Source organism: Podarcis liolepis (genome assembly GCF_965112155.1).
Source record: "Podarcis liolepis genome assembly, chromosome: 8".
NCBI lineage: Eukaryota > Metazoa > Chordata > Lepidosauria > Squamata > Lacertidae > Podarcis > Podarcis liolepis.
In genome coordinates this window covers 22,532,260-22,547,945 of record NC_139560.1, presented here as the reverse complement: position 1 = coordinate 22,547,945, position 15,686 = coordinate 22,532,260, and the positions used below count along the sequence as shown (strand labels likewise).

The following is a 15,686-nucleotide window of genomic DNA, read 5'->3' as shown; positions in this document are numbered from 1 at the left end:
ACATTACCATAGACTCAGTGATAGGATGTCAACTTGGAAGAGAATAGAGGACAGACAGACAGGATGGAGCCTGTGGTCCAGTCACCTTGCCAATATTTTTTTATGAGAAATCAGAAATTTTTTAAGAGAAAAAGATTTTTTTTTAAAAAAAAATCGCCTTAGTGTGATTTAATATTTGAGTGTGTTGCATAGAATTAGGCCTGAGCTATACTTTCTCCTCAGTTATAGCTTTGTGTGATTCTTTTCTGCAGGCAAAAGCCCAACATAAGGACATGAATTCATGATGGTGGGGAAGCATTCCGAATTGTTTCTGGGAAGGGGTGCTTACTTTGTTTTTCATTTCATTTCTAACAGTTTAAAAATCACTGCCTCTTTCTGCAGTGGTGTTTACTTTTGTTTCCTCCCCCCCACCAAATGTTTTAGCTGTAGGAAAAGTACCATATTCTCCCCCTTCCCATTGTGGCAACATTTGTTGCAGATGATCACAGCATTTTCAACACTATCTTCTCACTTTGATTTTTGTTCATTTAGTATAAGGATCTGAGAAAATAAAAACAAAGATAAAATTACAACTCCCATTTTAAGTTGTTACAATGCTCCTAAGTGAAATATAATTGATGTGTAGGTCATTTTAATGGTAACACCCACAACCTCTACTCACAGCTAAGTGAACTGTGGGGAGAGGCATAAGCGTGCATGTCACCAGAGGTGTGATGGACTACCAATTAACTTCCACAAGTCACCAACAAGGGATAATCTGGCAGCAGTGATTCATGCACTGGTAAACCTTGATGCTTTCTTACTGTAATGTGCTCTATGTGGGACTACGCTTACACCTGGTGTGGAAGCTCCACTTGGTGCAAAATGCTGAGACTAGACTATTGATGGGGGCAGACTAGCTCGTAAGTATGATTCTTAATAGGTTGCACTGTTTCCACATATGTTATTTGGGCCAGGATCAAGGTTCTTGTGTAGATTTACAAGGCCCTGAACAACATGGGTCCACGATCAGTGATATCCTGATCACTGTCAACTTTGGGGGAGTCTCTGTTGCTGGTTTGCCATTGCTCAGATGTATGGCTCATGACCTCTAGAAGTGGTGACAGATGACATGATAGCCATCTTCAAATAGCTAAATGACGTGGAAGATTCTTCTTTTCTGCTGCTCCAGAGGGTAGGACCCAAACTAATTATAAGAAATGAGATTTTGACTAAACATCAGGAAGAACTTTTTGATGATAAGAGCTCCTCAACTGTGGAAAAATACTACCTCAGAAGGTGATGGACTCTTCTTCACTGGAAGGAGAGGGTTTGGAAGGCCATCTGTCAGGGATTCTTTAGCTGTGATTCCTGAATTGCAGGGGGTTGGACTAGATGACCGTTTGGGGCACTTCCAACTCTATGACTGTGATTCTAAGCCTTGCATTGGGTGGAACTCTCTCCTGAGATTAGACAGGCACCTTCCTTACTGAACTTCAGGTGCATGACAAAGACTATGGGCTTGTTCCAGCAGACATTTTAAGCTAACATTCAGTTTTATGATAATTTTTTACTGTCCTACTTCCTGGGGATAATTTTTATGTACACTGTTTAGAAATGCTAATAATCCAGCAGTTTATAAATTTATTAATTAGATAAAATACTATTTTAATATAAATGAAATGGTATTCCTTTCCAGACTGAAATCATTAGGTAAAAATAAAAAAATTCCTTCCAGTAGCACCTTAAAGACCAACTAAGTACCAAGAACTAACTTAGTTGGTCTTTAAGGTGCTACTGGAAGGATTTTTTTTATTTTGACTATGGCAGACCAACACGGCTACCTATCTGTAACGGAATCATTAGGTAAAATGTAACTCATGGTTAAGTTATCACATCTAAAAATTAACCCAGAAACTTTAGTTGTCAGGTCTTGGCATCATATTTCATGGAAGGGCAAAAGTGCAGGATGTAATAAAGCTCAGCTGGCTGTCTCACTTCAATAAGAAAAAAAAATTGATCCAGAGTAGCCCTCTGAGATTTCTCTGAAATCTACATTAATTGATTTTTAGGGAAATCCATAACCAAGGCTAACCTTCTATACAATAGGCTAAAACCTGACTGTTGCTATTGAGAGCCCATAGTTATTAGCTAAGCTGCTTTGATGTTGTGGAATGTCTGCAAATACTCTTAACTGCTTGGTGTGAATGTGAAAATAATAAGTTAATTTGGCTATAGGGAAACTTCCAGTGTGGCAAAGGAGAAAAGAAGTCATTTGGGTGACATTCCTCAAAAGCAAATCAGCTTGTTTACGGTATGTGAACAGAGTAGATGGCAGATATTCTTCTTAGTAAGCACAAACCTATTCTCATAAGGAAGATAGCTTGCCCAAAGATGACACGCAGGAAGGTGAAGATCTCCCTCATCAGAATCTTATTGCTTCATCCATAGTTCTTCTTAAGGCCTCTCAACTAGTTAGATGGTCTTAAGGAGGAAGAATAGGGCCATATCAGGCCACAGTTCACAGTTAATAAGCTGTCTTTGGCAGCTTGCCTACATGACAGATGCCTCTCTGTTAGGGCCATGGTGCCAACATTGCTAAAAGATTCCAATTATGACTCAGATCATGAGAGGTGAGTGACCTATCAAAGATCTCACTAGTATAGATGTTGTATACAAAGGTTCTGTTTCTTGATGACCACATGAACAAATTGTTGCAGAGCCCATGTCCCTTCCCCACTTTTTCTCTAGTGGTTTGCATATCCTGGTTTCAAATTCTGAAGAACAGTTTTTTGGTTCAGATGTTATGAAAAACACTGTTTCTTGTGACAGTCTGTTGAGAGACTACTGGACACTGGGACCATGGAAGAGTCACCCTCTCCCCCCCCCCAAAAAAAAAATTGGAAAGGAGTTGTACTCAAACATTTGCAAGCATGCAAATTATAAGGATGATATGAAACCTTATATGGAAAATTGCCTTAGACTTTTGATCCCATTAGTTCACTATTCTCTACAGCAATGTTCACCACTGTTGATCCCCAGATGTTGGACTGCAACTCCCATCATCCCCAGCCACCTTAGTGGTTGCCAGGGTCAATGGAAGTCATAGTGCAACAATATCTGGGGATCCAATATTGAAAATATTGTCTACACTAACTCCCAGTGGCTCTCCAGGGCTTCAGGTAGAGCTGTTAGCCATTCCTTCTGTAGATACCAGAGACTAGATCCGAGGACACTGTGTATGCAAAATGTGTGCTTTACTTCTAAGATATAGCCATTTCCCCCAAACACAATAATTCAGGACTGAGCTTTTCTCTGAAGTCGTGCCCATTGCACCAGCAGTCATTTGTATATCACCTTAGAGGCATGTACTTGCACATTCTAGCATGTCCATCCTGTTGCATAGGTACTTTTGATGGTATCATCAGCATATGGAACTGCTGTTTGATCTTTCTATGTTGCCCAGAACTTCCATAAAGATTTTTAGTGTCACTAGTTCCTTAGGTTCATGGGAAATAGAGTGCCTCTTCATCAGACCTTTCCAGTGAGAAAGCAGTATAAGCCAAAGCTCTGTCTCTGTAGTTGGAGGTGCTGAAGGAGCAAGACTTACTAGTAAACTGGAAAAGAAGACTCTAGAGTTAGCCCCGACCATTCACTATTTGTCAATAGTAGCCCAATTACACAAAATCTAATATGTAGGAAGCAAAAGTGTGTTAACTGTTGGCAAGCATTCCACCCTTCTCTGCCCCAGAGCCTTCTGCTTTGATTTCTTCCACTGAAGCCGTGCATTAGGTAGACACCCTTCTGTGCTATGCCTTTCCATTTTGGAACAGATGTTTTAACAGTGGTGGTTAATAGAGAGGTTACCAGATCCACAAGTCAGAACCAAAGTAATTCAATTCTGGATATGGGCAGAGAAAAATTAATGTTCTTCCTGGTTATCCACATCATGTCACCAGGCTGATAACTGTAATGAGCCAGATCTAGCAGAAAGACTAAAAAACAACAAAATAAAACAAAACACACACACAACTCTTGAAATAAATAAAATATTAAAAAATTGTCCAGTAGCACCTTAGAGACCAACTAAGTTTGTTCTGGGTATAAGCTTTCATGTGCATGCACACTTCTTCAGATACCTGCTACTGGACAGTTTTTTGATTTTTGATTTATTTTGACTGCATTATACCAACATAGCCACCTACCTGAATCTAGAAACAACTCTTGAGTGACTGATGAGGATTTCAGCCATCTGATGGAGGAACTTTGATCAGATGCAAAGTAATCTGCTCCATACCAGGTCAAAATATTTGTCCACCTAGCCCAATATCATCTAATCTCAATTGATTAGTTGTTCTTCATTGTCTCCACCAGAAGTCTTTCACATCACCTGCTACCTGATTTTTTTAAAAAATATCAGGTATTGAACGTAGAACTTTTGGCATGCAAATCATGGGCTCTGCCACTGAACTAAATGAACTGGTCTCACAAGTAATGAATATATTTACTAGACCAGTATATACTGATGCCCAGAAGTGGCCAAATGAACTTTCATCCGTTTTCACTACTTGGATGACTTCTCAATAATTTTGTATATCAGTTTACAATACAGTGGTACCTCGGGTTACATACGCTTCAGGTTACAGACTCCGCTAACCCAGAAATAGTGCTTCTGGTTAAGAACTTTGCTTCAGGATGAGAACAGAAATCGTGCTCCAGCGGCGCAGCGGCAGCAGGAGGCCCCATTAGCTAAAGTGATGCTTCAGGTTAAGAACAGTTTCAGGTTAAGAACGGACCTCCGGAACAAATTAAGTACTTAACCCGAGGTACCACTGTACATATATTTTAGACCCAAATTTTATAACAAATCACTAGACAAACCCCCTACTGGTTTCTTATTTAAAGTCTTCTTTCCTCAACTTTGTTCCTTAGAAAAACCTCCATGTAAATAGGACTGTGTGCCCTGAAAATCAACTAAATACATGTGTGTAATCTAAAATCTCATGCAATAGGGTTGGGATAATTTCAAACACAACAGTTAAGCTTTAAAATCATAAAGTGGCTTTTGAAAGTAGAATAGTTAAGTTGAACACTAATCTTACCAAATCAATTTCTAATTAACTCTGGGTAAACACAGCCATCTTTCTATTGTATTTTTGTAGGTTAGTGACAATTGTAACCTCAGAAAATGTAAAAGGAAGAATGCATTTTTAGGTAGCTTTTAAGAATTGTCTTTACTTTCTGGTAACAACTGATTGATAAGACTGGCCAAATTTTATAGACCTGTACAAAAATTCTAATGAGAGTCTTCTTGCTGTTGCTCCTTTGTCCAAAAAGCATTTCACTTTTATGTTATTTTTCCATCCCACCCCAATAACTCCATTGTGGTGTAGTGGTTAAGAGCAGTAGACTCGTAATCTGGTGAACCGGGTTCGCATCTCCGCTCCTCCACATGCAGCTACTGGGTGACCTTGGACTAGTCACACTTCTTTGAAGTCTCTCAGCCCCACTCACCTCACAGAGTGTTTGTTGTGGGGGAGGAAGTGAAAGGAGAATGTTAGCCGCTTTAAGACTCCTTCTGGTAGTGATAAAGCGGGATATCAAATCCAAACTCCTCCTCTTTCTCCCCCTCCTCCTCCTCCTCCTCTTCTTCTTCTTCCTATTATTATTATTATTATTATTATTATTATTATTATTATTATTATTATCAGTTCTTCTTGCCCAACAGTACCATAGCTCCATTTTCTCTCTCTTCTAGCCAGAATATTCTTGCTTCTCTTCCCCAGAGTCCAGCTACTTTGCATCCTCCATATATTACTTTCATTCCTTCTTTGGTTTTACCTTATTCGCCAATATTTAAATGGGAGAGTAAGGAGGGCAAAAAGAGGACACTACGTTAGATTTGCTTTCTAAAATTGCCCTGGAATTGCATTGAATTATTTGTGAGTCACACTATGTCTCTTGAGCCACACTTATATGGGAGTTGGAACTTAAGAGGTTAAGTTGTTCCCATGATGCCTCAGCATTCTGACGTCAGTTTTAGAAGCTGGGAGGAGCTTTCCTGTCTGTTCCTCTCCGATCGTTGAGAGAGAGAGGGAGTTTGCCATGTCTGCGAGAAGTCCTGGAGAAATGATGCAATAAAAGAGCTGTAAATGGACATTACTGTGCTCTGTGTGTTTGTGGGAAACTAAGTGACAAGTTGCTGCTGTGTTTTACTCTGCTGGGCGTGACGGAGAAGAAGGAGCAGAATCGCGCAGAGGAAGTGTGCCGGACCTGCCGAAGCTGCCATAAAGAGCTAATTGCCGATAGTAAATCAATTAGCACGTCACGGACTAATCAAAATACCTACAGGTTATGGACCCATAAATTACCGCTTGTAAATCTGTCACTAGAGGCTGCTGGAATGCTTTGAAGTTGCGTTCGGATGGCAGTGGAGTTAGCGAAAGCGGAGGTCTGTATTTGAGGCAAGCAGCTAGCTGAAAGACGCAAAGGTTTGCCTGTGCTGTGGAGCCGAGAGCTGAGAACAGCGGAAATCGTTTCTCCATACAGCAGGAGCCGGAAGAGCTGGTGTTTCTGTGAGTACAGCTTGGGGCCCCTGGGGAGAACAGGAGAACCATGGCAGATGGCCAGGAGGTGTTTCAAGCTCCGTTTGAACAGCTTGAAGAACTCACCACCCAGTCGTGGGAAATCTGGGTCAGAAGGGTGAGAGCCTGGTTCTGGGCAACTGGCTTGTGGGACGTAAGCAAGAAAGAGCCGTCCACAAGCGAAGCGGCTGCTGCTGAAAGTGCAGGGCTGGTGGACAGAGATGCAGGAAAGCTGCAATCTGCTTCTCTGGAGGAGAAAATGCAGAGAGAGAAAGCTGAGAGAGCTGAGATCTGCATGTTGAGAGCAGGTGTGCATGCAAAATTGCAACATCACCTGGGAAGCGTTAAATCTGCGTGTGAGGCTTGGCGAGTGCTGAAACGTCTGTGTGAAGGCTCAGCAGGAGGCCAAGGGCAGATGGAAGCTGAAAGCCTAGAGATGGCTGGAGCCCCTGTTCCTGATGATTTAGCCTCAAGGAGTGCTAGTGAGCAAGTCGGGGGGGCGGAAAGTTCCAAAGGCAAGTTTGAAAAGTTTTCCACTGTGCCTGCTGGAGTGGAGTTCAGAGGGGGCGGATCTGGCAAAGGGTGCTTTTCCGGAAGAAGGAGGGCCAGGCCAGCTGGGAAGAGCCCCAGGCAGTATTTTTCCACTGAAGTTCGTCGTTGCTACATTTGCAAGTCAGCTGACCACGTGCGTCGAAATTGCCCCCACCGGAGCAGAGAGGCAAGGCAGGATGTTTTCAAGGACAACTCTCATGGGAATCAGTCGGGTTTCCATGGAAACAAGTCTGGGAAAACAGCCAGGCGTGGGACTGAGGCTAGTGGACGTGCCAGGTGCCAGGAAGAGACGTATGAGATCACGGCGAGTCTGGCGTTGTTTGAAGACAACTGTGAGAAAGGCTCAAAGTTTCGTTTCGTTATTGACTCTGCAGCTAATCGCAACTTGATTCCAGAGACCCCTGCTGTCGAGGGGTGGAATTGCAAGGCAATTCCTGCCGGGAAATCTGTACTGTTTGCAAATGGACAGAAAGGAAATTTGACTAACGTTGTAAATCTGCATTTTCGTATTTTACAGGAAACGCTGGAGTGTTGTACCGTTCCTGGGATGAACCATTGTCTTTTATCTGTGCCTTATCTACTGAAAATGGGATTTACGGTTTGTTTTCAGGGTGATGTGTGCACAATCTCCAAAGGAGGGAGGATGCTTGCCAAGGTTAAAAAGGGGCAGAATGATCTTTTCATTCTTGAAACGTCTCTGGAGGGTGAGGGGAAGGTTGAGAAAGCACAAGCACTGCGTGCTACAATTCCCAATCATGATGCATGTGTACACGCTTGGCATGCTAGGACGGCTCATGGCTCTGTAGAAGAACTACAGACGCTACCCGAGGTCGCTAACGGTTGCCACATTGTAGAATGTGGATGTGCGATGGATTGTGAAGCATGCAGACATGCAAAGGTAAAAGGGTGCAGTTACCCAAAGGTGGATAGGGTAACCGAAAAACCTTTTGAGCTAGTTCACATAGATCTGTTGGGTCCTGTAAAAGAACCAAGTCTGGGAGGGTCAAGGTTTCTGCTCTCGATGCAGGATAATTTTACGCAGAATTCCTGGACCCATGGTCTCAAATCCAGGGATGATGCAGCACAGCTGATCAAAAGGTGGATTGAGGAGGTGGAACAAAGGTTTGCCACCAAAGTGCAAGCTGTCACAAGTGACAGAGGTGCTCAATTTACAGGTTCTGCTTTGCAGAAGTTCTTTCACAAGAAAGGGATACGTCACACAGTGACTTCACCCAATCAGAGGGGGAAGGCAGAGCTCCGATGTGAGGCTCTGGTCCAGACTGCAAAGGTGTTGCTGAAGGAGTCTGGGTTGCCACCAAAGTTTTGGCTGGAGGCAATCAGGTATGTGAGCTTCACCTGGAATCGGACCTACAATTCAGTGGTAGGTGACACACCGTTTGGCTTGTTGCATGGCAGGAAACCCCAGATTCATTTTTTGCGCAAGTTTGGGTCGGAAGCATCTGTGCCGGTGCCTAAAGTTTTGCAGGGGCCAGATGGATCCAAGTTCCGGAAAATGATCTTCTGTGGGTATGAGCCAGCAGCGCATGCATGGAGGTTTGCGTTCCCATCAGGTGATCAGAGTAAACTGCTGATCAGCAAACACGCTGAGTTCTATGAGCAGGATGAAAAGTCACAGGCTGCTGTCAAGCGTGATGTTCTCTCAGAGAGTCTCTCTGATTCAGAACAGGAAGGTTCTGAGGGGGAGGAAGAAGAGGCTGAGTCTGCTGATGACGATCAGGTCACTGACCAAGGTCTGGAGCAGGGTGGGGCATCTCCACAAGTTGCAAAAAGGGAGGCCAAGAGTGAGCCTAGTTCTCCTGTGAGTGTAATGGAGAGGATTCGAAAACGTTTTAAGTCAGAGGGGGAGTCCCGTGATGCTGAGGACACAGTTCCTGGTGGCAGTGAGTCAGAGGTAACATCTGAGTTTGTGCCCAGGCGATCCAGTCGCACAACGAAGGGTGTTCCACCGGAAAGATACCAAGCCACAGGTGCGTTGGTAAGTTTCGCACAGTGTGAACCTGAGAATTACGTGGATGTTCCACAGGTATTGTCAGAATGTGTGGCAGAGGGGGTATGGGAGTTGGAACTTAAGAGGTTAAGTTGTTCCCATGATGCCTCAGCATTCTGACGTCAGTTTTAGAAGCTGGGAGGAGCTTTCCTGTCTGTTCCTCTCCGATCGTTGAGAGAGAGAGGGAGTTTGCCATGTCTGCGAGAAGTCCTGGAGAAATGATGCAATAAAAGAGCTGTAAATGGACATTACTGTGCTCTGTGTGTTTGTGGGAAACTAAGTGACAAGTTGCTGCTGTGTTTTACTCTGCTGGGCGTGACGGAGAAGAAGGAGCAGAATCGCGCAGAGGAAGTGTGCCGGACCTGCCGAAGCTGCCATAAAGAGCTAATTGCCGATAGTAAATCAATTAGCACGTCACGGACTAATCAAAATACCTACAACTTAAACCATCCCTGTGGTATGCAGATATTTGTTAATTGATCATAATTAAATCTGTAGTCTATTTGATATTTAAATTTATTCACATCTTACAATAAATATTAATACAATAATATTTCCATGAGTCCCCAGTGTGAAACTTTGGATTGGAGCCAGACTAGTTGCACTTGGTTCCCATTGAAATCTATATGAAAAGTTAGTCATGACTAAAGTCCTATTGATTTAATGGGAACTTAAAACAATTAAAAATTGGACCTCAATCTATATTTATTTAAATTTCATAAAATTTGTTCACTGTGGGATTGTAAAAAACAACAACATACCACCAGAACAGTTTAAAAAAAAAGAGGTAAAACAATAAAATTATTGATAAAAGTAATTGACAATGATAAGTTAAAACATGAAAAAATTAAAATAGACAATAAACTACAATGCGCAATGATCTCTACTAGCGACTTCATGTAGACATTAGATCACTATGACTTCTCTGTGGTCATAATATGCAGACAAAAATGTAAAAATGGAAATGATCTTCCGTTTTCTATTTATTTATTTAACTTGTTTGTCACTTGTCACCCAAGGGTCCCCAAGCAATTTATATTGAAAATCGTATATATTATACATTATACCATAGAAAGAGGGGATCCTATACTACATTAGAGGGGATCCTATACTACATTAATATCCTATACAACTTATTTGGGGGGGACTTTAGCAATACCCAAAAATAAACAAAGCAATATTACTGCTCACTAGCAGATAAACATCAGAACTCAGCACCAACACCCCACTCCCTAGCCCTAGTTCATCTCAAACTTGTGATTCCCCCCCCCTTAACCACTCTACCCCACCCCGAAGTCAGGTGTCAAGACCAACTGCTTTAAATCAGGGGGCCTGGGTCCTCCAGAGATTGTCTGACATCTCCTCCTTTCAGGGAGAGCAGCAGCAAAACAGAGCAGAAAGATGGTCAAAGTCTAACATGCTCTGCAGTTGTCCCAGCTGCTACTCCTCTCCTGCTGCAGATAGCTATCTGATCAACTTATTATTGGAGAATTTTAAGATAATATGTGGTTACTTTTTAATAAGGAATGTTTGAACACTATCAAAATGGAACTACATGCCATTTGTACGGAATGCTAATAACATTGGCAATGGTATTGAACATTTAAATTGCCTCGCTTCAGTATCATTATGACAAAATGCAAGCTTACCTAAAACATGGTGTTGATCCTCTACAAGGGCCAAATCAAACTATACTTCAGACCTGCTCACTTTTTATTTGACAAACCTTCATCTGGTAAATATGAGCATGACTCACTAAAACATGCTGCTAGAAAATCAAATCAATAACTTAGTTCTTTCAGTTAACTGATTAATGTTGACGTTATGTATTATTTAACATGTTTTAGTGTAAATACCTTATTTTTCATGGTCTGGGTATCCCTGTTTCTTCTGTGTTTCCCTCATCTTTCCATATTCACTCTGAAACACTGAGCATTGTGGCTGTCATTCATTTGGCTCTGCAGGGGTTCCCTTTTGAGCCTATCAGTGCACTTCCTTAATTAGCTGTAAACCTGCTTATTCCTTTTTCCTTAGGGGCTAAAATTGCTTTCCGTGCACAGGCTTTCATAAGAGCCCCCACTGTATTTTATTTTATATAGGGAGTTTCCAAGTGGCTGATAGAATATCTGATTTTCAGCATGCAGTATTTAATATTATAAGGCAAATCTTATTAATTGGCACACTCTCCTATGATAGTGATAGCATATATAAGCTTCAGTTTGGTCCAGAAGAAGAGTGGATAGCAGTGGAATGATAATTTGTATTCATGGATGGTTGTATTTTAGATTTTCTCTGCTGTGCACACTACAAAACCTTTAACTGTGTTCCATTAGATGAATAGTCTTGCAGGCAAGTCACTGCCTTGCTGCACTGTACATGTATTGGAGTGATAGGTCTACAATCCTATAGTTTGCTAAGCGGATAGACTGGTACAGAGCACTTGATTGGTTTGATTGCTGTTAACATTAGTGAACAGAATGCAGCAAGCATCCAAAATGTGCTGCAGGTTTCTGCTTTTGGAGCTTTCTGAGCCCACAGTATATTTAAGTGGCAAATTATTTGGGGAGAATTTGAAAATCTGTGTGATAAATCATTGCTTCAATGCTTGGAGCACAGTATGTGCAGTAAGTAATAGAACAATAATGAAGAGTAGGCTGTGTGCTGTACTTTTAGCTGTCTACGGAGAATAAATTAAACTGGCAAAGGACAGAATTGCCTTTTATCTTATGCAAGATATGATGCAGCTTTTCAAAAAGTGAAGACAAAGAACCTATTGTTACATTCTCATTGCTACATGTTATCATTTGAAGAATATGGTTGCTATTTTTAGAGGGGTCTTTCTGCCTTGTTCTGCTGGGAGGGGGAGACCTATGTACGCTGTCATTGGTGTTAGTCATTTTTACAGGGGAGGAAAGGAGGAGGAGAAGCTGCAGAAATCCCCCCCTTTCCTCCGCCTCCTCTCAGGCAGTAGTAACTGTGTGAAGATGCCTTGTCCTTGTTTTTATTACTTCTGAGATTTTATTGCTGGCAGCCAGATGTGCAGAAACTCCTGACGACAGCATCTATTCACTGCGTGTTTTTAAGAGGCTTAGAGAAATATGAGTAGAGTACATGAAAGCAGCCCAGCTTCACACTTCAGTTGGGAATGCCCAGAAAGCTCACTGCTGTTTGGAATTCTTGCTACCGTGAAGAGAAAGCAGTACGGGTGCTAAATCTTCCACGACTGAATTAAAAGAATAATGACTGTACAATTAACTATCAACCCTTGCTCATTTAGTCACAGTTTTTATCGAAATCAGGAGAAATATGGAACTTGATTGGCATGTCTGCATTTGATGGTGACTGCAAAACAGATGAGTTTTTGCACAGGTGGTAAGGAGGAATAGAAGGGAAGAGAGAAAAATGCAATTTGAGACATTGCGCCAGGTCTGCAATTCTGTATTATCGCATTTTCATGGAGTTTTCTCATCTCCTCCAAATATTTTACAAAATGATATTTTTGCACAAACGTTGGATAATGCTAGGTAAGTAAGAATGTAGCATTTCCCCTTCAGCACTGGAACGTTCATGACAGCAGTATGTGCATGTGCTTGCTTTTCAGTTAGTAATTGCACATAATCAGACCTTGAAATATTAAGATGTGTATAGCAGAAATTAGTCTTTCATTAGTTATCTGTTGCTTTGCATAATATATTTAAATGAAACTTGTTATGCAGGAATTAAATGACTGCATTACTGCAATAAAAATGTGCAAGCTGCAATGTGGGTACATTCTGAAGCACTTTAACTAGCATGATTAGATAGGTAGCAGTAAGTATAGATCCCATGCACTTATGAAATATTCATGGAATATTTGTGAGGCAAAATCATTGCTGTTTGAAAATGGCAATGCACAAGGTTGTGACCACTTGACCGTAAATATAGGGTGTAAATTAGCAGTCCTGCATACATTTTGCAAAAATATGCAGAAGGAATATCCTTGGGAGGGAAAGAGGTTGTTTCTGAGCTTAGCACATTTCCATAACTATCTTAAGTATATCCATTATGAATGATTAGATTATGTTTTGCAGCAGGTCAGCCAGTCTTGAACACTATTTCATTATGGGTTCTCATTGTTATTTTAGTGAAGTGATTGGAAGAAAGGTTTGTTGATTAAAGTGAGTGGTGGTTGTTTCGGGTTCTTACATGTATTTAATGCTATCCTGCATTTTCTAGTAATTGGTATGTTTTGTGACATTTAATCAGTAGGCATTCCCTGCATAAATGGCATTTAGAACTTTAAAAAACATTTAGGTATTTAATGAGGCAAGTAAAAAATATTTAGCTGAAAGGATGTGTGAAGGTGAACAAGGGAGAAAGCAAGCAATAGTTTTAGGTTAGCAATGCATTGTCATAAGTGTTCTAGAATAGGGAGCAAGTAATACTCTGAAGCTTCATCTTTTTTATTTGAAAGAATTTTGGGAAATGTTCCACTTCCCCCTAAACAGCACAAACTGCTGTTAATTACAAGGCTATTATGGTATTATTGATTATTGTCCTTAGCACTTTCCTCTTCTGTGTACCCACCATCATTTTGGTTCTTTTTCAAAACAAGTTTTGCATCACTTTTTATTGCCAATAATTAAACTGACAAGCTTTCACAATGATGCAGCCAGGTTTTAGTAAATGGTGTTGCAAGATAGTTCAGTTTAGAAGATCACAAGTTGTAGAGTTTTCCCCCCTGGGCTTTTTTTTTTGGTCATTTCTTCAAAACTTGACAAATTGAAATAAAAATGGTTGAACTACAGATTATTAGTCTAAAACACTGCATACCCCTAAAGTGCATATCACAAGGCCTGCAGGCTAGCTGACTGTTCTCAGGCACCCACAAACCTATTCTGTTCTGCTCATGTGTGTTGTTGCAGTTCCCACTCAGCAGGCTGCATGCTTGCTTTGGGAAAAACACAAATCCCTTTTCTCTCTATGCTTTTTGTGTCTGTAAATCTTTGTACTGTGTTTAAAATAGCTTTAGATGTATCAGTAAGCACATTTCATGAGAATGATTAATAAGAGAAGAACTGTGGCCTTAAACTTAGTTTTATATTTTAGTCTGAGGCTTATTTTACTTCTTTAAAGAATCCTGAGCTAGTTGTCCATGTCAGTTTGTGCTTTAGGGAAGAAGCTCTTTTTATGTCTCCCCCCCCAAACAATGGTATATATGTAGTATTAGGAACAAGCTGAGCCATGCCTGCCTGCTATGGTGATTGCATTTTTATAGTGTTACTACAGTAGTTGAAAACTTTTAAAGACTTACATATGTAAGTAACTCTTATCCTGTCACTTAAGGAACTATAAATTATTTCAGTTGTCTTATTATCAATAATAAACTGAAGAACATATCGATTTGTTGGTAAATTGTTTTGAATTAAAGTAACAATTATGAACAACTTACATGTATCTTATTTGTTACTCTTTTCTGCTTACTATTGCAATAAATTCATTTTTTATTTCTGATTGTGCAGCCCTTCTCCTTTAAATATATTTAGACTGCAATCCCATGCACATGATCCTAGTAGTAAGCCCGACTGGACACTGTGGGACTTACCTTTAAGTAAATATGCTTAGGATTGTGCTGTTAGTTGTTACTTTGTTCATAACTAATTAATGAGTAGCTTGCATTTTTTTTAAGAACATTTAACAGGGGGACATGCAAATGCTTTTAACAAATCATTTATATTCAAATTGTAGAAGAAAGTAGGTTTTAATTTTTTTAGTGGTTAAATAGGAAGGGTTGCTTGGCAGTTTTGATTTTATTTGTAGCTAGTATTTTATACTAGAGAGAGAGAGAGAGAGAGAGAGAGAGCGCGCGCTGCTGACTGGTAGGCACCGAATAAAAAATGTTAATACAAAATTTGTGCAGCCAGCATGTTCTTGCTTTGTACTGCTAATGTAGCATTAAATTTTATTTTCCTGGAGTGTGTCAGACACACATGCTTGTCTTTTGTGGAATCCAGAATATGTGTTGCCTTCTCACACGTACTGCATGCTAGCAGTAGTATTTATTAAAGTGCCTCCTCCTCCACAGTTAGGAAGCTTACTGAGTGGCTCTTCTTTTATTAGCTGTATATTTAACTGGGGGCTTTCTTTTATAGCTAATCCTTTTGCTTCTATTAACTACACTGCAATGCTGCTGCATATACTGCTATTCTGGCCTGCATGCATGTGATGTTGTGGTATGCCGTGCACTCCCAAACATGTGTCACTTTCCTAACATTCCTAACTCCATCTTGCTGAAGCAGCACAATTTTGCTCACAGGCCCACGGCAATTGCACACACATGCTAATAATGTGCACTAGTCTGGATATATTCTTTATTTTAGTCATTGTATTTTATTATAAAACCCTCTTGTTGGAAGAATGATGTCTTTGCTTTAGCTGGTGCATAGAATGAACTTGTTTTTGTGTCTCCCATGTTGCAATGGAAATGAAAGGTGGTAAAGGGGAAAAAATAGAATAATTATCTTACTCTCTTCTAAAAATGAATTGTAACAAGGTCCTAATTCAGTGCCTGCATTTGCCTCAAT

The 15,686-nt window shown here is 40.7% G+C and overlaps 1 protein-coding gene across 28 annotated transcripts in view; it reads left to right on the top strand.

Annotated features, from left to right (window-relative positions):
- The window catches only part of RIMS2 (regulating synaptic membrane exocytosis 2), a 349,035-nt gene that overhangs the window by 106,280 nt on the left and 227,069 nt on the right, over positions 1-15,686 (top strand). For 3 of the 28 annotated variants that reach the window (XM_083516455.1, XM_083516466.1, XM_083516451.1), the window contains exon 1: positions 12,075-12,647. The exons of 21 other annotated variants lie outside the window; for them this stretch is intronic. In XM_083516455.1, the coding sequence (XP_083372581.1) occupies positions 12,526-12,647 (122 nt within the window). In that variant the 5' untranslated portion in view covers positions 12,075-12,525. Of the gene's footprint in view, positions 1-12,071; positions 12,648-15,686 lie in introns of those variants that run through there. 4 more of the 28 variants (XM_083516454.1, XM_083516457.1, XM_083516458.1 and 1 more) reach the window with 3 other exon arrangements.